Source organism: Mycteria americana, chromosome 1 (assembly GCF_035582795.1).
Source record: "Mycteria americana isolate JAX WOST 10 ecotype Jacksonville Zoo and Gardens chromosome 1, USCA_MyAme_1.0, whole genome shotgun sequence".
Classification (NCBI taxonomy): Eukaryota; Metazoa; Chordata; class Aves; order Ciconiiformes; family Ciconiidae; genus Mycteria; species Mycteria americana.
In genome coordinates, this window is record NC_134365.1 from 68,077,744 (window position 1) to 68,102,871 (window position 25,128).

The window sequence follows — 25,128 nt, forward strand, 5'->3', positions numbered from 1 at the left end:
GCTCAGGGAGCTGCTCTGGTGCTCAGCCTTGAGAGAGAGGAGGGAGTGGGCCAGGAGGCGGATGAACCAGTATGAAAACACTTGGTGCTGCAACATGTGTGGTCTGGCTCTTGCAGAGCTTGCAAATAATAACAGCGTAGGGCATTGCCCACAGCATGGAAACTAGGAATACTGGTTTGTGGCATCAAAAAGTCTCATGAGATCATGCTTATGTATACTTGGTACTCAAACGCAGGGTAGATGGAGGAGGAGGGAAGAGGAAGCAGTGTGGTTACCATATCTATAACCCTCACTGAGGGAAGAATTGGTTCATAACATCGCTGGAATGGGTAGAAAAGGAGCAAGCGAGGCTGCTCTTTCTCCTCACTCCACTTTAGAAATAAAGCCCTAATGCTGCAAGGGAGACTCAGGTTTCTTGCTAAGTTTTCCCACACACCTACCCACTGGGTTTTTATATATCTTAAATCAACAGTATCTGGGGTTGTTTAAATTTGGTTAAATTGCACTCTCCATGCAGTAAAAAAATTGTGTTCATACAGCCCTTTATGTGTGTGTGTGTCTGTGTGTGTGCCTTGAAAATGCCTCTTAGCGTGGACTGCAGGTGGCCTTGGATACCATCTGTGATTTATTTCTGGAAAGAATTAAAATACCAGCACCATTTGTTAGCCTGTTTTTACAGTGAGTCAAAAATGTGCAGCGCTGCTTTGCTGTGACTGCCAGGGCTGCATTTGCTCCCAAAACTGTGAGTGCCCTTCTGACACTTAATGTTATTTAGGTCAGGCCCTTGGAGCAAGCCCTCTGGTTAGGCATTTGATGAAACATCTTCATAGAGACTTCACATAATATCCTGTGTTAGTGGATGTTACAGACTTGAGGCAGATTGCGTCCAAGCTGTTGGAAACATCTTTGCGCGGTGTTCTTCTGAATCACCCTTTGACAATAGGCTTTTGGGGTAATTGGTGCTCTCGTGTACGTATGTGGTGGCTGTTCTGAAGCTAGACAAAATTGTTGAGTGATTTAATAGTAATTGATGGCTGAAAAGGCTGCCTGATAATTTGAATCAGAGACTTAATGGCCTTTACAACACGGTGCATGGGATGATGGCCAAATTAGTTCAGCCAGCGTAATTTATTTTCAAACCTGTTTTCTATAAAGCACTAATCCTTGCCTGTTTTGGGGTGTACTCCACCTCTGCTCAGTTTTTCTGCTTTTTATTGATCAAATACCAATCAATCAAGGCACAGGCTTTTATTTACTCAAAACCAAACTGGTATAAGTGTAACCATGAGCCCTGATGCAGAGGCAGTATGTGTGCAGTGTAACTGCATTGACAGCGATGGAAACTGGATGTCCCTGCTGGGATATGCACGTGTACGTATATCTGGTATTTACAGGCAGGGTCCCTTCCTAGACCGTGGCTTCTGTCGCGGGTGCAGGTCCTTCTACACTGTCCTTTGGGGACTTGCTGGCTTTTCAAAGGCATCTTTTTGGAGAAGAGCCCTCATAGCTATGAGGATGACTGCTCTACAGCTTTCCTCAGCCACTGTGTCATTGCTCTGGCTACTTACGTATCAGGGACTGATGCTAAAAATCTGGGGAATGGAAAATGCTTCTCTAATGAAGCTGTAAAGATGTTGTCTTACTGGGACAAGAGGTCTGTTTCATTTTTTATGTGGGCTATACAGAGAGAAACTTACGGTTGTATTTTGCAGATGTTTGAGTCTACTTTTCACTTTTGGCTAACGAGAACCTCAAATCCAAGGGTTAATTATTTGTTGTTCCTACAGCCATTTCTTTTCCCCTAGCCTGCCTGCCTTGTCTTTATGAAAACTTTGTGTGACCATTTTTTCTCAAAGAATGACCAGGTAGCACTGATTATTGTTGTGCTAAATCATCAGAGACTTGCCTTCGCTGGTCCTTACCAAGGGGCAGCAGAAAAATTGGATCCCAGTGTGCGTCTGTCAACGATAACCTTGAGACTTTCTGTGAAGGCTTGGCAGGAGGAGTTGAGGTATTCTGCTTATCCCCAGACATTTGAAAGGCCCCTTTGAGCAATTTGGGAGGTGCTGGAATGGGGCTGCTCTGATTTACACTGAAGACTGAGGCAACCCCCAGACATCTGAGAGACAGCCATGATCGCGGGTTGTACAGCTTCCTCTGGCACCTGTGAACCCTGGGAGATGACAGGCGTGATTTCACCCCATCTGCTTAGGCGAGAGATATGTTATTTCCCCTCCTCATGTAACGGTTTGGTTGAAGAACTCGCCTAATGGTCTCCTCTTTGCTGTGGTGTCCCTCTAGTTTCTGTGGGCTCTATGAAGGCGCCGGCACTGTTCGCGCTGTCACTAAGTCAGGCATGTCGTGAATTGTTAGTCCTTTGTTGGGTTTGAGTGGTTTCTGGGATTTTCAGGACTTACATGGATCCTGCGTGAATTCTTTATGTGAGAGCGTAAGCAGGTAGCCCAGTTTGATAACCTCATGTTGCCTCAACATTGCGGGGAACATGTGAGTTTAGCAGGAAGGGTTTTACTTATTTATATTTAGCTGTGACATTGTTTGACTTAAAATCCTTTTTTTCTCCTCAACTCTAACTCTGAAGCTTCTATCCCTGCCCAAGTTTGAAAATGTAATGAAAATCCATAAATTGTAGTATTGTTTAATGTGCTACAAATTTGTTTTCTTCCTTCCACTGATCCCTGGCTGCGATTCAGCACTTACTGTTTATACCAAATTGGCCTCTGGAGGTCCCAGCCAGAAGATCAAGATCCTGCTGTGCTGGCCACTGACCGTAGCTGGAGGCTGTCATCACCACAGAGGGCTTGTGCTGTGAGCAGAGGCAACAGGATGGGGAAGGGAAGTGTTATTGTCGCTTTAGTGACGGGGCATGGAGACCCTGAGAGACAGACTTGTCCTAGGCCACGTGGGAAACTGTGGCAGAGATGAGCACTGTTTCTCAGTGTCCATGTTGTAGGTGCTCGGTGCTGAAGCGTGGGTGACTTCTGCCCTCTAGAAGGTAGAAGACGTTTGAGGTGGGTTGGGGTACCCAAGGCCCTTCAGTGGGTGGGGACCCCCCTGCCCTTCAGCAGCAGCAGGGGGTGGGTGTCTGAAATAGCCGTAGGCACTGGTGATCAGGCACCCCCTCCTCTGACTTCTTGAGCAGGACCTCCATCAGGACCTCCATCAGGACCTGAGCTGGTGCATGTAATGCCAGCAAGGACCCTAACGGGACCTGTAGAACCACACGGAGATGCTCTGAGAGCCCCCGGCACCATGCTGGGGTGGGATCACTCCCTGCCTTATTCCTAGCATTGAGTCAAGCACTGATCCAGACCACCTCATAGCTGAGTACGTGGAAATGGGTGTGATGTAATACCCAGCACCGGGCCATGCTGCATACAGCCAAGAGTCTGGCTGCTTTGTCATGCTTTCCCTGAAGAAGATTATGCCTGAGGCTTTCAAAGGAACCTAAAAGCATTAGATCTCTCACTTGCCTGACTTTCAACAGGATTTCCGTTTAAAAAAAAAAAATACAAAAAATCCCAGCCTGCCACAAACCTTCTGTCAAGCTGAAGGGTGTTACCTTTGAGGAAATATTGATGCAACTACTAAAACTCTTCAAGAGAAAACCAGCTGCTGCTTAATATTGCAGGATCATCTCTCCCTCTATAAAAGGAATTCAAATGCTGCAAATCGAAAGTGTTTTTGAGAAAGACATAAGATCTGGCTCCGTGACCTACACGTCTCCACATCTTGTAGAGCAGCTCTCGGAACAAGGTGCCGTGCTATTGTGAGCCCATGGCCCAAGTTGTTGCCAGCACAGGATTGTTCCCCATAGGGTGACTGGTCTCGGAATTACATCAAGTCAAATTTTAATTCAACCTGACATAAAGCTTTATTGAGAACTTACGTAAATACATGAAAATTAGCATGATGTAATATTAAAATTGGAAAATTGGCTTGAAATAGTATACCGGAGTAAATATAAAATGCGTAGTGTGAAAATTTGGCATGGATGAAACATTACTCACGTAACATTCTTACTTTGGTTGGCAAAATGATGCCAATAAAGTACTACAGGGTGTGTTGGAATGGGGCAAAACATGCCTTGAAAACAAGTTGCCATGCTGCCAGCAAGTAATTGGGCTCGGGTAATTAAGACCTGACTCTGCGCTTAATCTGGCTGAAGTGAGAGCCCCGTGGATGCTGAGCGTTGCGGTAGGGTCGCGCAGGCACCGGGAGAGCCGAGAGCAAGTAGCAGGGAGGCATCCTGCGGTGTGGAGGACCGGTGAGAGGAGGTCTGTCCCAGGGCTCTTCAACCCCCCTCTTCTCCTCTTACCATGAGAGAGGTAACACAACCTGTTTTCTCACGGTGGCTCAGCAGTGGTAATTAATCACAGCTGCTTCAAAGGTAGAGCGTTCCCCGCGAGTGCTAGGTTTAATCGCATTCTTTAATCAAAAGATGCATTAACAAAAACCAGGCACGCTAGATCTCCCCAGCTGAATCAGTTGCTGATTTTTCTCTCTAGCAGAAATGAATACGCTTGGAGCTCCTTTGAATGTTGTGCATGATGATGCTGGCAGGTTTTTTCTTTCTGCTGCTGCTATGGGTTAATGATGGTCACCCCGGTGCGTAACATCTCACGGCTGTCCCAGCTCTGAGAGGTTGCTTTGGACTGCTTTCAATGACCCCTTGTATCATGCGGTGGCTGCGGGGGGCTGCCCAGACCCCTGAAAGCTGGCGTTGCAGCCTTTTCTGTGCTGTTCCTGGTAGTTTCCCAGGCTAATTGCACACTAGCCTGGCCCCATCCCCTTTTGCTCTCTGCCCCTGCACAGCGAGGGCTGTGCAAAAACCACATAACGCTCTTAAGAGCGAGCGGGGAGTTGCCACGTTAATGCCTTTTGCCCCCTGAATACCTCTGGCACCAGCCCAAGGGCCGTTTAAAGGCAGGACTGCGAGCAGAGCTTGCCAGTTGTTTAAGTGGTCTCTCTCGCTCTGAATTAAAAGAATTAAAATTCCTGATGGATTATAGGTTGTAGCCATGACAACAAATTCCCTCCCTTTCTCTTTTTTCTGGAATTGTCTTGTAGTTCAGATATGTTGCCAAACAAAACCCCTCATTTTTTTTTTTAAACTAATGTTTCAGGTAATAGCAGCATTAAATTAAAAAGCACAATAAACGGTCATCAGCGTTTTGATGACTGTATATGTTTTATGCCTGGTATCTTCTTTTGAAACTGGAAATCTCTTGACTGTGCAAGTCAATAAGGCTTTTGTTCAGTGGTATTAGAGGGAATTTTGCTAGCCTAAAAGAAGGGGGGATAATTACTAACAGGAGTTCTGGTGCAGTGTATACCTGTAATAGTTAAAGGGAAAGCTGCTTAAATTTATTCTGACAATTGCAGATACAGCACCGGAGGAATAATTTGAATTGTTCATTCTGCAACAAGGAAACATCCCACTTGTCTTCTCTTCAAAAATGAAATCCCAGTCTGATTTAAAATATACTTTTATGGGTTGGTTTTCTTTCTTTTAATGTAATTTTGCCGTTTCAAGACTTCTATTATAATTACCTGTGAATGTAGGTTTTTAAAGAAAATTATTCTGATTTCTAAAAGAAAGGAGAAGCTGATTTTTTTACGTGAACTGCTTCTCGTAGAATAAGTTTAATGAGATTCAGCTTGCTTTCATAAATAATGCAGCACTTGCATTTGATTAGGTGAAGCCTAGAGGAATTTCTACCTAATCAGATGCATAGCAAGAAGGATATTGCCTGCACACTGTTACCATTATCAATGGTGGTGGCAAGGAAAATACAGCTTCATGTGTGTCCAGATAGAAAGCTTTGTTTCTTAAGAGAAGTTGCAAAATGAGGTATATATGTTCCAACAACTGATTCCTTGCGTCTCAGAGTGTCTTGGCTATTTGTAAAACAAGGTCTGGGTTCTGAGTATTATCATTACTGTGGCGTGAAGACACTTCAGGTTAACTGAAGACCTCCTTGTCCTGGTAATGGGTTTCTGACCCTTCCAAGAAATAAATACACGTGCGGAAGAGACAATCTTTGCATCAGAGAGCTTACGGTCAAAACAAGCAAGGTAGACATCGAGAATCATTGGGACCAATTCCAAAAGTATTGAAAAACAGCACAAACCTCCCGATAACATAAAAATGGGAAAAACAGGTACGTGTGCCACCATTCATCAAAATAATAGATCGCATACTGCAAAAAGCAAGCCAGTTTGCAAATGGTGTGTCCGCAAGTTTTGCAGAAACATTTTGAGAGTTCTTGAGTAAATGTTGCTTTAATTCGTCACCTGTGGTCAAGTTTTATGATGCTCTGTAAATCCAGCCATGAGACTTTGTTCTACTCTGGTTTTATCCCCAGGAAGCTGTTATTAACAGCAGTGGGTGTGCATGAACAGAGGGTAGTTTGAATAAGCCATTATTCCTTTAGGCATCATCATCATAGTATTAATAAATAAAAAAGGGCCTGGGCCTCATTCTCTAGCCCTGAGGCCAACTGGCATAAATTGACCTGCAAGCATTCAGTAAGTGCTTGTATCCTCCGACAGACAGTGGCTGAGCCCAAGCTGGCTTTTGGGACCAGACCCTGGTCTGGGCTCAGTCCTGGACCGCTCCTGGGAACTATTTGAGTGTGGTGTAAAACGGTTAGGGACCATGTTAACAGTGTAACAGCGTGGATGGTCATGGGCTCAGGCTCTGGCCCTGGTTACTTCATTAGAGGTGATGCTCTGTTAGGGCTTGGTTATGCTCTGGGCTGAACTCAGTTGAGTGGCATCTTGCTCTACCACCGTAATGAAGTAATATTCCACATAAAGCATGAAGAACTGAACCCTAATGGCAAAGCCCAACAACACTGCCTTATCTCACTGCGCTCGGATTTTTCTCTTAACGTTTGTTCAGATATGTAAAATTGCAAATGTCAGAAGTTCTTTGGGCCAGATGCTAAGCGGGTTTAAGCTGACAATTTGTGCTAGCTGAGGTTCTGGTTTTTCACTTACATTTCTTGGAAAGGGCAATGAGATGTAATGAATAAATGTGAAACACAAGAAATAGAGCCCAGGATACATGCGAGACGTGCTTGCATCCTGTGATTTGCTGTCGAGAGGTTTTAGTGCTGAGCTCGAGGTATATTTATGGAGCTGCTGGTCAGAACTGTGCAATTTAAAGGTGAAATCAGTTCTCTTTTTTAATCTTGAATTTTCATTCCTCTCCAAATTGGTGCAAGCAAATCTCCTGGGCCTAAAATGTCATGGGAGCACTAGAGGCCAAGAACAGAATTAATTTCTGAAAGTTTGAGAGCAAAACTATCAGGTTTAGGGCTGTAAAATGTTAATCTGTTTCTGACTTTCCCACGAATTGTCTGAAATACTTTTGCCCACTCATAACTCAAGCAACTTCATGTCAGGTATTAGAGCTGTTTTTATGTGTGAATACTGACAGAAGTAGTGGACGGCTTTTATTGTAGCCAACTGGAAGAAAAGCCTAAAAAATACAACTCCCAAAATTTTTTTGGTCCAAAACAGTGTCAAAATCCCATGGAAGAAATGGGAAACAAGGCTGAGCCCCCGGTCATTTGCCCTGAGGAAGATAGGATGTTCTTTGCTCAAGATCCTGGTCAAGGTATCACAGAGAGCTGCGTCCCAAGTGGTGTAGAGCAAGCAAGCTTGGTCCTTTCCATTGCTCCCTTGCTGCTGCTGTGGAAAGCATTTCTCCCAGCCTGCTTTAGCTGGGAAGGCTTAGCCTTGATAACCAGTGGATTTTAGGGCCAAGGTCAGGACTCAGCACTATACCCTCATCACCGTCTTGTCCTTTGCTGCTGCTTCTCCAAGTGCAGGCAGCCTCTCACATCCCGAAACGCGCAGGCTCACTGGGTAGCTTCAGTGATGGAAAGTGATGCTGCTTCTGTGCCAACTGCAGTCTAGCCTTGGATTTCCTACTCTTTGCTCCTCTGTGACAAGATCAATTCGGGAACTCTTCCAAAACCAGTCGAGCAGGGAGTGCAGGTGGCGTGGGTGAAGGGCCACTGGGCAATGCAGACACCTGAGACACGCAAAGTGCACCTGAGAGCTTGCAGCAGAAGTGGTTACCTCTGAGAGATGGGATGCTGATCTGTACCTGAGGGATACTGACAGAGTCTGCAGTCGTTAGTTACTGTGAGCGGTGGTCGCTACATTTATCTTTTGTCAGTATAATAGGCAAAGTTTTAAAAAGCATATGTGGCTGCATCCTTGAACGCTCTCTCCTCGACTATGTGGCTTTGCAGTCGTTGTCAGCTAGGCTTGGTGTTGGGTGTAGAAAGGATTTTGGGGCTCTTCTCTTAGTTGTAGGAAGCATCCTGGGTTTGTTACCGGCGCGTGTCCACTTCTCCCGGAGTTCCTTCGTGCATTCCCAGCTTCACCCCCAAGTAAGAGCCTGCCAGAATCACTTATGTGTGGTGGAGCGAAAATGTGACTGATACAAATGTTGCAGCAGTGTATAAAATGCTAAATTTTTCATGGTACTTAAGCACAGAAACTCCCAGGGCTGAACTGACATAATGAAAAACTCCAGGCAAAAAAAAAAAACCCACCATGGAAAGTCTTAGATTAAAAACAGTTGCAAACTTTAGAGTCAGACTGTATCACAGAGTCTTAATCCCTTCTTCTTCCTGTAAATGCCCATCCTCATGCTGCACCCTGGGCTATCATAGCCAACTGCTTTTAATATCATTATCCCCATCACTTTCCCAGGAACAGGGACCTGAGGCAAAGAAATGTCAGATGACTTGTCCTGGTCCGAAATAGAAAATCTGTAGTGGCAGCAGGATTTGCAACTAGATCTTCTCAAACTGAAGCCTTGACCATCTTAACCTGCTTCCTCCCTGTCAGGGATGAAATGATCGTCTGGAGGAGTTCAGTGGACAAGCACCTGTGCACCATTCCATACCAGAGCATCAGATATACTCACACAGCCGGTCTCCCAGCTTGCCTGGGACCTCTGTGGGCTACTGTCACAGATTTATTTCTTTATCATAATGAACCTCAGTTTTCACCCATCTGTAACACAAAGGCTGCTAAATCTTGCCCTGGATCACTTTCACCCCTGGAGTTTTCTGGTGAAAGACCTACAAACAAAAATATTAATGTAGGAGCACAACTTTGAGAATTTAAGCAGCTGACTGGACCATGACGTGCTTCTTAATTCCTGGAGAATTTTAACAGAGATGCACTGGGCCCAATATGTAGTGTTATAACTGAAACAGGTAGATGTAAAGACCAACAGATCAGCTAAAAGGAGAACCGAACCAAGTGGTGAAAAAATACAACTGGAGTTTAGGGAATTCATACTGTTAAGCAGTCTGTTTCCAGATTTTTTTATCATTTTGCTTGGTCCTGAAAACATTGTTCAACAGCTGATTTCAAGTTTCCTTTTGCACTTTATTATCACTTTTATTGTGGAAAACTTATTTTAAAAAAAACCAAACCAAAACAAAACAGATCAATTTAAACAGTGTTGTGTTGGTTTCTGTATATGTCAAAACATATTTTCATTGGAAACATATTTCTGACAAAGCATTTCTTGCTTGTTTGAAAAACATTTTGAATAAAGACGTTCAGCTGCTTTAGTCACTTTGCCTTTTGGTTGGAGGGTAAAATAGGCTTTCAAAGCTGTTCAGTGTTCCTTTTTGCCCTGGAGGCATACAGGAACTGTAGGAGAAGATCTGATTTGCAATGTCTTTGGGAGTTGAAAAGGTTCCTCAGGATCCCATCAGGACCTGCAGCAAATGAAGGGAAAACAGTGTTTCCTAGCTGACATCCTTCACTCTACCGAGTGCCAAACAGCAGTGGTGGCAGCTTTAGTGACCTCAACTTTATCTGTCAATTAATGAGTGTCTGTAACTTGATATTTCATTTTTCCTAGACTGTACCCTCGTCATGCAAGCGCTCTCAACAACTTGGGGACGTTGACCAAAGACGTGGTGGAGGCAAAGGACTACTACAGACGAGCCCTTCAGTTAAACCCTCAGCACAATCGAGCTCTCTTCAATCTTGGCAACCTGCTCAAGTAAGTTGAGTGCAGAACTGGCACCAAGGAAATTCACGTTCTCTCTACACACATCACCAAAGTAGTTTTTTGTGCCAACTGGTGGAGGAATGGCATCATTTCTTATTGCTGGCCAAGAGTGCCGGCACAAAGATGAGGCTTAGTTTGGATATCCTTCTGCTGTCTGCCACATCACTTCAGGAGCTGTTTACTGTTGTGTTTCAGCTGGAGGGAATTCACTTGTTCCAAATCAGGCATCAAAAAATGTGGTGTCTAAACACAACTAGTCACCTGAGCCTCCCATCTCAATGGAGAGGTGTAAGCCTTTCCAGCGGAGCAAGCCATGTTGTTCAAAGACAGGCATCTGATGCAGATCTAATAAATAACACAGATCCAACAAATCCCTCTCTGCAAGTTCCCACTTCTCCTCATTAGCTGTATGGAAGGTCGATGCGTAGTTTAGGCAAACTCCGAGATGCTCAGAGCAGCAGAAGGTTCATCCCACTGTAGAGGGGGTGGGTCTGGATTTGAGGGGAAAGCTGGCTTACATCCCTATACAGTTACTCTGCTGAGCAAGAAAACAAGTTAATCAGCTCATAATTTCACTCATTGTTATTTGGAGTGTCAGCCTTTAGCCAGGAGAATAGCAGACGATCATAATCATGCAAATTAATGTCTAACCATATCTAAAGACTGAACTTAAATCTACACAAGAAGCTTTGCCAGTATGATAAGATCTGCTAGGGGTGCAATTAAAAAAAAATATATCTCTCTATTCCTGCATTACTATTTTGCACCAGCAAAAACCCCCTTGTTTTTGTGAGGACAGCGTGTTATTTACTGACAGAACTGCATAAGCTACAGCAGTAAAAGTACATTTTTGCTGATATAAACTGCACCTATTCTGCTGGTAATAGGTCTCTGGTAAATCTTTTAGAGCAGATCAAGCTTTAGTGTTGGGTGGTTTTAAAGTGGCACTGTCTCATCAAAACATACTTGATCTCTCTGGTTCTGAAATGTTACTTTGAGTGTGAGTTTATATGACAGATATTAAGTGTATTGCTGAAGTTCTGCCTGGTTCATTTGGTAGTGGAGAAGTTATCAGAATAATATTACAAGTAAACCTGATGGTTTGGGGTTAGAATATGGCAGCTGAGTAATTCTTACATAGAAAGTAGGTGAGTGCTTTACTGGAAATACTCACAAGAAAGGAAAATGGTAAGGACAGTCTTATTACAAGAGAAATGGAAGGTCTTTGTATTATTCATCAGATTTGGTTGATTGAAATTAATCTTAGGTGGCAATGCTGTTTAAAAATACATATTGTCCTTTTAATCCATCATGTTTGCCTTAGTTATTTTTCTCAGTGATTTTTTTTTTAAATATAAAATATTAATACAAAAGGATGTAAGCCAGAAGCAGCACCAGGACATTCCATGTCAATAACGCTTAAATCTGGCCTGTTGATGGGCTCTTATGACCCAGCAGATGGGTGGAAACTGGATTTGTTGCACTGGCAAAGTACAAAGGAGACATGTGGGATAATCTCTTAGAACTGCTGTTTGTTTTGTGTGCAATATGTCTTGTTTTTCCTAATGTGATAGTTAAGATATTGTGTGTCCTGTTGGACTGTATAAGCTCTGCATCCTTCTGTGGTGCCATACATTGCAGTATGTTAAAGGTGTGTGATGCTTGTGCTAAACTCGTTAAAAGAAAGTGCTCAGGTTCCACCTGCCCTTTTCCCATACCCATTTGCTCCCATTTTCTAGACTTTTTTTTAGGCTTCCAAAACAACCTAGTGCATCTGGACCTACCAATAGTATTAATTATAATGGAAACTGGGTGTCCTCATCTCCCTGTTCAGCTTTAAAAAAACCCGCTAAAAAATAGGTAGAGTTCACGGTGGAGGGATTAGCGCATATGTACAGCAGATGCTGTGCAGGCAGATCCTATATGAATGTCTCCCCTAAAACACTAGCCCAAACCCCTTTGCCAGGGCCTTTCCTGGATCATCCATCAACTTAGCAGCGATCATCAGCCATGCTGGAGCATGAGGTGACTTGTGAGATGACCGGACAGGAAGGAGGCAGAGATTTCAAGCTCCCCCTTCCTACAACTTTGTCTTTATTTACGTTTTCTACCTGGCTCTCCAAATTATCCTTTCATATATATGTATATAGGGCAACTAGTATTCTGCAGACGTTAAATGCTAGTATAATCTAGGTAATAAATGAAAATCTGCAGAACATTACAGGCAGATAGTACTTTCTGGCTGTGCTATGAGACATTATGAAGAGTGTTTTGGTTTTTAAACATGTGGCAGAGAGACGACAAATGGTCAAGCCATAAAAGCATTTTCTGTCCTCTTTGCAGAGGCTTCAGTGCATGGTGCAGGTCAGGAAGAGCCAGATCTGCAACTCTTCAGGCATGTCCAGTAACAGCACTATTTGTACTGAGACACATAACGAAACTGTCTGGCATGAGGAATTCCCAATTGAATTCTCCTGAGTTCCTTATACCCGCCCTGCTCGTAGCTTGGAAATCTGATGGTAGATATTAGATTTCACGTCCTCTGGAGTGCTGAGAAAGGGGAACTCCAGGCTTTTTGGAAGGATGGGTTTGCTATCCCCATGTGGGAATCTGCCTCTCATTATTCCCTGTAAATAAGCTCTCTACTTAAGCATCCATTGCTTGTGATTTAAGCTTGAGTAAAAGTCTGTTTTGAGGACCACAGGGTGGAATTTTTAAGTTTTTTTCTGCAGAAGTCCTAGATGAAAAAGGACGTTTCCTTTTTCTGTTTGCACATAATGAAGACAGCTATGTGCCAGAAGATGAATGTTCTCAGGAAGCATTGCAGGGTAATGGCTGAATAAGCCTCTGGTTTTGTTTACGTATCCTAAAATGAAGTTGTATGTCGTCATTTTCTTGCATAATATAAATATTGGAGAGTAGATAATTAAACAATGCCAACAGATTTCTTAGTTAAAATAGACCTATGGCCTACCTAAAAGTGAGAAACCTCTTTCTCCGCTTTTGTGGTTCGTGATCAGTGACACAGAGCAGCCTGATGTTGCTTTCTTGTGTTGTGTTTTGAAGTTTCCCATTATATAAATATTTAACTCCTCTATATAGATTCAGTTTTGTTGAGATACAGCTTGAAAAACTAAGATAAATATTATTCAGAGTACCTCACAAATTTATAGCGTGTGGGATATTCTGTAAAGAGACAAGAAATAAAATATTATGGACATTTGAAGTAAATATTTATCTGGGCTTTCTGTTGCAGGAAGAATGGGAGAGAACTTTTTATTTGCAGTACTGTATCTATCCATACCTAAAGCACTCCAATATTCAGTACACTATTTCGTATGAAGAAAAGCCTCATAACTCTTACATGCTTTGAGAGTGTTATGGCTGCATTTTCAAGGGGAAAGTGAAATGCCTAGAAACAATGTCCACTGAAATCTTGAGTTTATTCAAAGGACTGATTCTCTTCTGAATGTAGATTAACACACAAGGTGTCCTGTGCATTTGTTGCTGTGATTTAGTCCAAATTTAGCAAACCCATCTATTCAGAGGAAGGAGGACTGTCTGCCCTCTCCGATACAGGCTGCTGGATATGTATGTATGTGAGTGTGCTGACACAAGCCTGTGTAACTGTCTGAAGATACTGAAAAACATCAGATAGATATTACATGTATTGAGATTTAAGATCTTTTCAGAGAGTGAAACATTCCTTCCTTCCATTCAATGGAGCAAACGGAGTGATAACGTTCAGTGATACTGCATCTGGCTTTCTGGATGGTCTCTGGTTAGGATACTCCGTGTTGCATGAAGTGCTGTAGTTATCCGTCAGTATCCCATACACATTGTAGCCTGGTCATAAAAAAACCCAAACTCTGGCAGTGTCAAATTTACAGTAGAATACAAAAACAACTTAGGTTGGAAGGGACCTCTGGAGATCATTTGGTGAAGCCCGCTGCTCAGAGCAAGTCTAATTGGATCAGGTTGCTCAGGGCTGTGTCCAGCTGAATCTTGAATACCTCTAAGGACAGAGATGCTGCAATCTCTCCGTGCAACCTGTTCCAGTGTTTGACCATCCTCATGGTGAGAAATATTTCTCCTTATATCTAGTCAGAATTTCCCATGTTCCTACTTGCGTCTGTGGCCTCTTGTCCTGTCACCATGCACCTCTAGGAAGAGTTTAGCTCTGGCTTCTCTGTGTCCTCTGACCAGGTAGTCGCAGGCAGCACTGAAGTCACCCCTGAGCCTTCTCTTCTCCGGGCACAGCTCACTCAGCCTCTCCTCAATGCAACGGGTGCTCTAGCCCTGACCTTCTTTAGTGGCCCTGTGTTGGGCTTCCTCCAGTAAGTCCATGCCTTTCTTGCACTGGGGAGCTCAACTCTGGACAGACGTTGCTCCAGAAGTGGTCTCACAAGTATCATATAAAGGGGAAGAATCACTTCCCTGGACCGCTATTGGCCTTCTTTGCCATGTAGGGTACATTGCGGCCCGTGGTCAACTTGTTGTCCACCAGGACCCCAGTCGTCCCCCACCCTGTGCTTGTGCATGGGGTTATCCCACTCTGGGTGCAGGACTTGCATTTGCTTTTGTTGAACTTCATGAGGTTCCCGTCAGACCTGGTCCCTCTGAAAAGCAGCCCTGCCTTGCAGTGTATCGCCTGCTCCCCCACTTTGGTGTCATCCACATAGTATAGATGAACGACAAAGGAGTGCATCTAAATTATCTGAATCAGTTTTAAACCAGGGAGTCAAACAGGCTTAGAGGCTTTCTTTCAGACAGACAGAGTTAGACACTGCAAGCTCCCCTTGGATTATGGTGTGAAACCAAGATGAGATGTTCAGAACAGTTGTGGAGCCCTTGTCGAGTCCTGTGTTTCTGGCTTTAATGCAGTCAAACTAACTTCACAAAATAAGACAAATCTTGAAAGTTAAAAAGTCCTCTAGAGCACTAATTCCTAGGTTACTCTTTCCGTTGCAAATGGAATTTGCACCAGTGCTAACAGCCCACACACAGCCCCGCGCGTCGCCAGACTTCTGGGGAGTGGTTTAAGCCGATGCTTCTCCAACCGCGGGGCACTTGCAAAAATATGGAAGAGATGCTGCCGGTGGAAAGAGCTGTTCCTTGCTTTTGGCTCAAGCATGCTTGATTGTAGAGGGGAGGCTGGGAGCTCGAGTGGAAGGGGGAGTCAGGAGAGGGCATTGTAAGGCAAGGTAATTTGGGGAAAAATTGGATTAAGTGATCACAGACTGCTCGTGTCAGTTGAATTTGTCCCTCTCTCTGTCATAGCAAAGGTATACATTACCTAGCTTTTCCTGCTCCAGATCCCCACTTTATGGTAAATTAGCGTATCGGACTGTTCTTCCAATGCTCTGTGCTCTCCCAAATTGCAGATTTATATAAGCGACGGCCTCGATCCTGCAAAGTGTTGGCCTTGATCCAGGAAAGCACTTCAGCCAGTAATTAATTTTCAACTTGCATACATAAAAGTTAAGTATGCGTTTAAGTGCTTGGCCAGAGCGCTTGGTATCTTGCAGGCCTGAGCCCTTTGAGAAACTACTGGATCTGCTTTTTTTAATGTAATTCAGTCTGTCACATAAAAAGATGCCATAATCTTTCCCTCTCTATCCCCACTTTCAGGAGACAAACATTGTTCTTGGATCAGATGGGAAAAAAAAGGCCATTTTGAAAGAAAGAGTAATTAAGAGGGCTGCCCCATGTTCAGAGTGCATGCTTGTGGTTAATGGGAACTTTTACTGCTGCTGAGTGGATCACTTAATCCTTTTATTTCTGTAGCTGGCATTTCTTACATTTTTTTGCCAAACATCAATACCTTTATAAAGCAGTCATCTGTTTCTGATTTATAAAAATGTGTCATGAAACTCCAGCCAAGGGATCCAAAAGTTTTATAAATTGACAAGCTAGCTAGTCTTTAATTAGTGTAGGAGAAAAGTGGTTCTTTATTTGTTTTTGCTTCATTCATGTAATTTATATGGAACACCACTGGAAGAAGAAAAAGACTAGCACAACTGGTTTTACTTAGCTTAATGCACAGGCAAAATATTCTTCCAGTTACACAACTAGAAAGGGAAAAAATCTGCAAAGCCACATACATTATCAGCTGAAATTTGCACCTTATAAACAAGATCTGGTTACTTGACCATGCCACTCAGATGAAATCTAAGGCCAAAGCGGCAAGGTGCTCGCATATTTTCTGTGTCCTAGAGCCCTTTGTTTCTTTTTGTAAGCCCTGCTATTCATATTCTTTGTACACTCAACACAAGGAAAATGTTGTTCCAGTCCAGCTAAACATCCTTAGATGTTTGTTCAGGAAACCTTCTCATTTTTCAAGGAAAGAAATACAGAGCGATACTGGAGAAATTGTAGCTCAAGTAAATAAACACCCTTAGATTTTTGTTCAGGAAACCTTTTCCGTTTTCCATGGCAATAAAGCAGAGCAATGCTGGAAGAAAACCTAGCTCATGAGCATAGCCATCTCTCAATTATCTCTCTTTGTAATCCTCAGGTTGTGAAGAACAGACTCCTCTAGCCTAAGGATCGACTTGCTAAGGAATTATTTAGAGATCGCAGGCAGATTTAACTTAGCAATCTTTTAATTTCAAAGTATTAATTTAACTAAGTCATAAATGAATCTATAACAGCACTCATTGTCTAGGAACATGCAAAGACTCCGGGGGGGGGGGGGGGGGTGTTAAGGAAATGTAAATGTTTTGGTGTCTCCAGCCTACTGATGTGAGAGCAGGTTGGTGAGAGCAAACGTCCTGTTCCCAGGTCAGTCATGCCTCAGTGACATGACTGGAGCCAGACCTCCAGAAGCTGACTGCAAAGCCGGTGTTACCCTGACAGCATCCCTTCCACAGGGCATGCGACTTCCCAAGGACATTGCTAGGAGGATCTTGTGCAGTACTTCATGCCTGGGGATGCTTTTGCTATCTTGCTCTTCATGTATCTTTAACTCCTGATGGGATGAATGGGGCAGAATTTGGTGTGTTTGCCATAAAGAGAAATATTGAGAGAAGATGTACAGTAGGAATGGAGAAGTTGACAAAATCTAGTGGTTATGACTCAACAGACAGAACATGTAGCCTGTACTGCTTGCCTGACAGCCAAATTAAATACTTTTTGCTCTTCAGTGTGTGGGGTTGAGGAATGCACTGTTTTGGGGGTGTTTTGTCTTCACTGGGATCATTGCACAGTGCTCAGTATGACAGTCACCAGAATAGCAGACCAAACGGCCGATTCATTAAAGCCTATGTCCTCCCAGCTCCTGAGAATAACATATGGAAACAGCGACGGGCCGAGGAGATGCTGGGAACGCACACGGTGGAGAGGAGGCACAAGTGAATCATTTAGTCTTTGTTGAAAAGGTCAAGCCGGGGACTTTCACGTCTCTTTAAAGTAGTTTATCAGTGGGATGACCTAAACATGTGTTTACAGGAACGTTTCTTTCTTTTTTTCCCCTCCTTCCCTGTCCTGCAGGTCCCAAGGGAAGAAGGAGGAAGCTGTAATCTTACTGCGAGACTCCATTAAGTACGGCCCAGAGTTCGCAGATGCTTACTCAAGCCTGGCCTCGCTGCTAGCCGAACAGGTAACGGGCATCGCGCAAGCTCTCGTGCCAGCTCTCGTGCCTTCTGTGCGTGTGTATGCACTGCTGCCGCAGCCGCAACACCTCCTGCGCGTCCCAATGGAGCACCCTCGCCTTGCACACATGCGGTGGCAGGCGTGGGTCCGCGGCTGTCTGCGGAGAGCTCTCAGGCTGCTTTAGAGATGACTTTTTCAGGATTGGAGGCAATTCATTCGCAGTGAGTAATTACACCCACATAATGTGGCTCTGAATTAAATCACTGTTGAAGTCGTGAGTAAATACCCTCTCTGCAGCTCCCCACGTCTATGGCGAAGTCTTAATCCATCGCACCTTGAATGTTGTGACAGCAGAATAGGCGAGCGCTTCCCCCTCAGACACACACGCCTACGTAGATAACCTTGAGATTTCATAATAAATCACTCCAAATCTAGGAAATGTCAGAAACCAGGTGGCCCCTGCAGCCCGAATTCTGCCCCTTGCATGCACACATTGGAATACAGCCCTTAATTACCGTGGTCGATGATCACATACAGGGGGTGGGAAGGCTAGCTAGCTTTAGGTTGCTCCTAATGAGCAGCTGTTTGATATTTTATTTAACCTCATTGTTCAATATGTGCCCCCAGGCCTTATTTACTGCGCATGGCCCAGGCTGCATTCTGGAGGCAGGATTACTCACTTCCTCTCGGGTTTGTTCCCCCTGCTCATTACTCAGGGCTCTCCCTACTCTCTGTAGTTAGGTAATTTATTTCTACAAGGTCCCTGTGAGGTGAAATATTGTCTCCATAGAGGGAAAGGGAAATTGAGGCACAAAACGCTTGAGTTCAGAAGAAGCCACGAAGCGTGGGTGCCCAAAATCAAGACCACCAAGCCCTGCTTTTGTCCATGCCTGCAGCAGCAGATGAGGGATGCTGTGCTTCGGGCATTGGTCCCATGGACTGCATCCACAACCGGTGGCCCCAGTCTGGAGCTACAGGGATGGGTGATGAGATCCTCATAACTGCACAGCTCCAGCACACCGCCGCAAACCTTTTGAAAACTGACTTTTTTTCTCCCCCAAGTTTCAGATCTAACTGTTCTATAGCATGGGGTGCTAAAGCTTTCTTAAAAGGTTGCCAAATGCAAATACAGACAAAGCAAAAGAGTATCATCTTTCACTGTTTTCCATTAATCTGGTTAGTGAAATCTTCTCTCTGTAAGGGAAGTGGATAAATTTCAGCAAAACAATAAGCAGAGGTCTTGTTATGGTTTAGGCGTCTTTAATGATGTAGACACTCTGCAAAACTCACCTATGATATATGTGGATTACCGAAAGATGTGCTATTTTATTTTCCCTTTTAAGTGACTTTCAAATATTTGAATATTATCAATATCAGCTGCAGGGACCTAGAAATATAATGTATGAATTGAAAGAAGAGCCTTATTGAATGGGAACTGTGTTTTGAATAAGCCCGTCAACGAAGAGTCTCCTGCAAGTATAGGAAATGAGTCCCCCGCAGTAATACCTGGTTTTAATATTAATTGTAATTATTAATTAGAACCATCAATTGTAAGGTCAACAGAGCAATAAAACCATTATTGAGTCCCGAGGCCTTCTGCCCAGAGCAAATGCCATTAGCAAGCCCAGCAATAATTCATCTACTCTTACATATAGATTGTTCATCCTCTTGTGACTTGAGTAGTGGTAAGGAAAAAAGATAGTTAGTACAATTTCCTCAGAAAATAGCAATTTCCTGCAGGCTTTTAATACCTTCTCATGTTCAGCCACAGCAGATGACTACCTGATTGTGCAGCTCCTGCCTCCTACACCCATCCTAGTGACTGCAGTAGGGGCTGTCCTACAAATACGTGCTGCTGGCCGTGGCTGTGGGCTGCAGAATCACACCTTAACGCTGTGCGCTTCCTGGAGGCGTATGGGCAGAAGTTTGGGCATTTTCAGCCCAAAGGATGATGACGGGACCCCATTTTTCAGTTTTGGGTTTTCCTCTTTGTCCAAGCAACAGTGTCCAAAATAGCCAAAAGTTACAAACCTGTTTTTCTGTCTACCTGTGGCGCAGAGTCTGTCTCACAGCTGTAGGGGTATCTGTGATGCCAGGCAGTGTGCAGTAGGCTGCATGGACAGCGTCGCTGTGGAGCTTTGCGGAAGGGAGCACAAACTGGTTCCCTCTTGCTGGGATGTGAAGTGCCATAAGCGGCACATTAAAATAACTCGCATGAGGTGACTGTGCCCGTGACAAACTGCTGCTCCTCCACCTTTGCACTAAAGCTAAGAAGGGGGGAAACGGGTGGATGTGGCTCAGTGAAATAGTGCCAGGATTGCCTTGGTCGGTCCCACGCAGCGTGTTCCCCCCTATCTTGAAGACGATGAATCCAAAATGGGGCTTATGGGTCCTTTCCTCCCACAACTGTAAAAAATGCTACTGCGAGGAGTGTCTCATGAGCCAGGGAATTAGCCTGTAACTCAATGTAATTGCCCTTTTCTCTCCTTGATAGTTGACTCTGAAGCCAGAGCTCACATGGAAAAAAAACCCGCCACATTGTATAAAACAGTTGGTCTTGCTTGTGCCTTTTATAAATGCTTGCCCTTCTTACTGCTTTTTCTGCTTGATATTGTAATTCGGTTGCAATGTATTGTGGTTTTCCATGATCACTGCAGTGCTGCTAATATGAGAAAGCAAACATTTTTGTTTGCCGTTTCCACTCCACTCCTGTAGCATTGCTTCCCCAGGATTTACTCCCCCCCCAGGATGCACTTGAACAGCATCTTCTTCCCAGCTCTTGCAGTTTCATCAGCCATCTCGTGCTACTTGATGCCTCTTTTCAGGCCCTAGTTTCTGGATTCAAGTGATTTGTGTGTGTGTGTGTGTGTAATAATATCAGCCTACACTAAGAAAAAGAAACTTTTTAACCCACTTAGCTGCAGAGGAGAGCCTATTCAGGGGCAACCAGACTGAAAACCAAGCCATAAAAAAACAGACTTGCAAACCCTGGAGTTCAGCTGAGAGTTCCTCACATGCGTAATTTTTTTAATATCATAAAAATCTCATACATTTTTTAAGCCAATCTTCTGAATTTTATGAGCTTGATGAATGTTTCATGAAGGTCTGGGAGTGGCATTATTAAGTGTTAATGAGAATCAAGCCTTGATGAACTTACAGCATTTCTCCCTAGAAGAGGAGAGGCTGTGAGGGAGAAAGCTCTGGCACGAAAAGCTGGGCCCACCCTTCCCAATCTCTGACCGTGCTTAATGCAAACACTTTGTTAGAGAAATCATCCCAGACTCTGCGCTGAGCCCGAGGCACACAGGGTCAGGATGTTAGGTGCCACAAAAGCAATGCAACCATGATAAAAATGCTGAAAGTGCTCAATATCAATGAGTGTGAGTGTTTTGACGTGGGACACTACTAATCCAGTTTAACATAGCCCTTCCTTGCTTTAAAGATTGGGTTTATGATCAGTAAACAAAATTAAGAAAACTGACATACGTGCACACAAAGCCACATTCCTTGGCTGAAAATTAAAATCAGAGGAAAAGAAACTAATAGAGAAATCTTTGAAAATATGCTTGTTAATGTCTTGGTGACACAGGCGCTTTCTCAGAAAATTGCTCTTCATTTTAGTCAATTCTGACGATCGCTACACTTTCCTGACCCTACAGGATAATGATTCAAATTCACATAAATATATCCAAAATGTCCAAACTTAAGCACTTTTTAAAAATGTGTTTCTGTGTTTTATCACACACTATCTTTTCTTCTGGCTGACCTTTATCATGTAAATGTGAAAGCACTTAACCATGGCAAACCGTGTGCTTTTATCAAGTCATACTCTTTCAATGCGATTAATTCCAGCTCTCCAGTTCTGAAATAGGAGGTGAGAAAGGAGTCCACGCATTTAAGCAGCTATAGAGCAAAAGCTGCTGTCAGGTACACCCTTTAAATCCACAGAAAGCCCCGTAGGCTCCGGGATTTGCAGGCCTTGAGGAGAGACCATAGCTGGGAATGGACCGACCTCTTATTTCAACGTGGATTCAGCTCCCGAGCGGAGGTCTGCCTTGGTGGCTCCAGGATTTCCTCGGCGGAGAGCCAGATGGCTGATTTCGCTTGGGAGCATCGTCAGGAGGCTGTGGAGTTTGTCGCCGTAGGGCTGTGCCACTCCACGGAAGGGGAAGAATTGAAAAAAGCATCTTTGGTGCTGGAGGCTTGCCTGACACCCCTCTGCACTGTGCTTGTCTCTGCTGTTTACGGCTTCCTTTCATAAATACACCCAACAGCAAAGCTCTGAGGTTAGGGTGGGAGGAAGACCGTGATAACCCGTGCTAGCGAGCTTGCAGGCAGTGGCACCTTATTAAGTTGCTATTTGATCCAAACGAGACACCTTATTTTTGTTTCAGGACTGGGTTACCCGTAGCTCAGGCTAGACAGAGCCCAGCCAGTGGGACGCTTTCCATAGGCAGAGTGTTTTCAAAGAAAAGATCTGTATTTTCCAGAAATGCTCAGCACCAACAAACCTCCTTGGAATCTATGCAAAATGTAAGGGCTCAGCGCATCTGGGAATCAGTATGGTGGCACGTCCCATCAGTCCCCGTGAGCTACATCTCACACATTGACGATGCCTGGTTTTAATCTGAATCTGTCAGATTCTCCCCACTCTTTCATTGCCCCCATCCTCCTCCAGCTTCCCTCATCCCCCTGCATGACCTCCCCGTCCCCCCAGCAAAACACACACCAAGCTTTTGTTCCTTGTATTTTCGCCGCTGCTTAGGGAATGAACAGCAGAGCTCCGGGGGGAAAAGTTAGCCAGTGAGATGCTCATTAAACAAATAAATTAAAATATATCAGCTCCCAGATGACAGATATTTCTCAACAGAACCAACACGACCCCTGTCGTTGTGCGTTTCCCGGCTGGGTGCGTGCCCAGCTGGGGCTCGCTGACGTTGCACAGGAGCCACCTTTTCCAGCTGTTATTTTTGTTTCACAGGTAGCTCCCATTGCAAATGTATGTGGGAAAGCTGTCTGAATTGCTGTGGGGTACCAGACAGCAGCTCTATCGTATCCATGCCATGGGGTAAAATTTTGGCCTCCTAGACGGCGGGGTGGGCTGGCGCCCCGAGCTCCCCATGGGGCGAGGGAGTTGTCACAAAATGCAGGTATGTGGCAAATGGTGCTGACACCCTTTCTGCCGCAGCTAAAAAATCTCCTTCTCTTTTAAGGAACGGCTTAAGGAAGCGGAGGAGGTCTATAATGCTGGCATAGAGAATTGTCCAGAGAGCTCCGATCTGCATAACAACTATGGTGTTTTCTTGGTTGATACTGGTAAGTGAGCAGGAACAAGGGATTTTCCTTCTCTGCCTTACTTGCTTTGATTTGTTTTATTCAGCAGTACACATCTAAAAGGGTGTCAAAAGCTTCCAAAGCAATAGATGTGCCTCCACTGTAGCTTGGAAATCAGCATCCCCGCGCTGCTGAGATGGTACAGCGTACTGAAATTGGTAATCAATGCAGGCACTGTGCGGCAGTGGCATTCAGCCTGGCTGTTTCCTTCAGTGTTTCTCACCATCTTTGCACAGGCAGTTGTCCTCTTCAATTTGAGCTGGGCAGCACCCTGACAATACTGCCGTTTCTCCAGGAAAGCATGGCCAGGTCAAACCAAATCCCAGACACACAAGTGGATCATTGTGGTCTTCGGACCACTTGCAGCTCTACTTGGTGACAAAGCAGCTCTTTGACTATAAAGGTTGAGTGCCACCGCTATAAAAACAAGCATGGCTTTTAAACCACAGTCATCTCTGAAAACAAAAACTAAGATACTGTGGGGTGAATTGATTTCTCAGGAGCCCCGTAATGACATCCAAAGCCTTTCTTTTCTGGGCTCCTGGTTCCCATCCAACTTCCCTGGACGCAGGCACTTCCTGGCATCCACGTAACAACAACAAAAAAAATGCCACTGCAATTGCTGCCTTTTATTGACAGCTTTACGAACAAGGCCAAGTTTGACAAACGACTAGTGGAAACCAAACTACTGTCTCACTCCCGTCCCTCTGGAACAGAGCTGAGGCTCAGTGTTGAAATATTGTAGGCTTAAAGTGTGTGGTTGCTACCCATTCTGCCCCTTTCACACTGTGCCTGGCTCCGGTGGTGCTTGGGAAGAAAGGACAATGGTGTCCGTCAGTCTGCAGCTGGCTGTCCTACCTCTGAGCTGATGCTCAGCCATCGCTCTTCTGTAGTACCAGTGTGAAATAAATACAAAGCCAAAACGAGTATTCGTAATCAAAAAAGGCATCATGGCATTAGCGACGGAGGTTGAGGTTCTGAGTATGTGCCCTGGCAAAATTCAAGCTTGCAAATAATAAAAATTCCTCAGTAGTTTCACTCTGACGTTGTACTCATCTTTGCTTGCCAACCCAGATAAACTGCCCTATTCCTGCCAAAAATTGTGGTTCAAACACAGTGCAGCGCACTTTCTATTTTTTGCACTTGGGTATTCGGCCAAAGTCCAAACTAACTTTTCCTGGTTTACTCCTGCGCTTCCCTACACACAAGCAACAGGAAGAAAACCCACTGACTTTTGATACTTCAGGCGTGATGTGTAAATAACCCTCCTGGAGACGTGACGAGGCGCGAAGGAAGTGGCTGGTAGCGAGCCCGTCACAGGCCGCGCTCTTCCCCGGCGGGCACAGGGAGACGCTGTGAAGCACCACGCCAATTAACTCGCAGGATTTTGTGCAACAAGCCTCCAGCAAGTGTCAGCTCTGGGGAGCCGTAACTCCAGGCAGCTCTGCAGTGGTCACAGACACTCGATGCCTCTCCCTTAAGGACGCGCATTACTGCTGCGGGTTGAGCAGGGGAGGCACTGGCTGACTTACGGACTGAGGTGCGTGCCCAGCTGCTTCCCAGGATGTTTTGTAGATACCATTTTTGAAAACGTCTGCCTGCTCAGCAGTGGGAGAAGATCGAGCCTGCTGCTGGATGTTTTGAAAAAAGTCCTACCCTGAAAGATAGGTCTTTGGCCTTGGATGAATCTTAAGTGCTTCTAAATCTCCCTACAGATGTCCCTCCTCTCTCCTGCGAAGGAGACGCCGAGAAGTGTCAATGTTACTTCTGTGTTGCATAGCTAGTCTCAGGAAAACCAAACTGGATCTGAAAAGCTACGAAAATAAAATTCCCACGGCAGCATATGTTCAGTGCCCCAACACGCGCAGGCTGTTTTCAAGTTCTGCTTTCCAGTTAGAAAGGGAATTAAATACATTGTGAAGCGATTTGGCTTAAAAAATGCCGATACTCAAAAGCTTTGTTGGTGGACAAAGCTCGGTGAGTATCGGTTTTCATCAGGAGATTGTCTGGTCTAGAGTGTGCAAACCAATTAAACGAGCACTGGGGTTAAAAAGACGATGTTTGCATTGCTGAAATGCCAGAACTTTATACTGTCCCCCATTAATTTATTTAGTAGGTAGTCA

General features: G+C 44.5%; 1 protein-coding gene across 1 annotated transcript in view; it reads left to right on the forward strand.

The window, feature by feature from the left end:
- TMTC1 (transmembrane O-mannosyltransferase targeting cadherins 1) overlaps positions 1-25,128 on the forward strand; it is a 147,356-nt gene that overhangs the window by 112,199 nt on the left and 10,029 nt on the right. Inside the window, exons 12-14 of the mRNA XM_075504034.1 lie at positions 9,926-10,069; positions 17,570-17,678; positions 22,885-22,987. Coding sequence (XP_075360149.1) covers positions 9,926-10,069; positions 17,570-17,678; positions 22,885-22,987 — 356 coding nt within the window. The remainder of the gene's footprint in view (positions 1-9,925; positions 10,070-17,569; positions 17,679-22,884; positions 22,988-25,128) is intronic.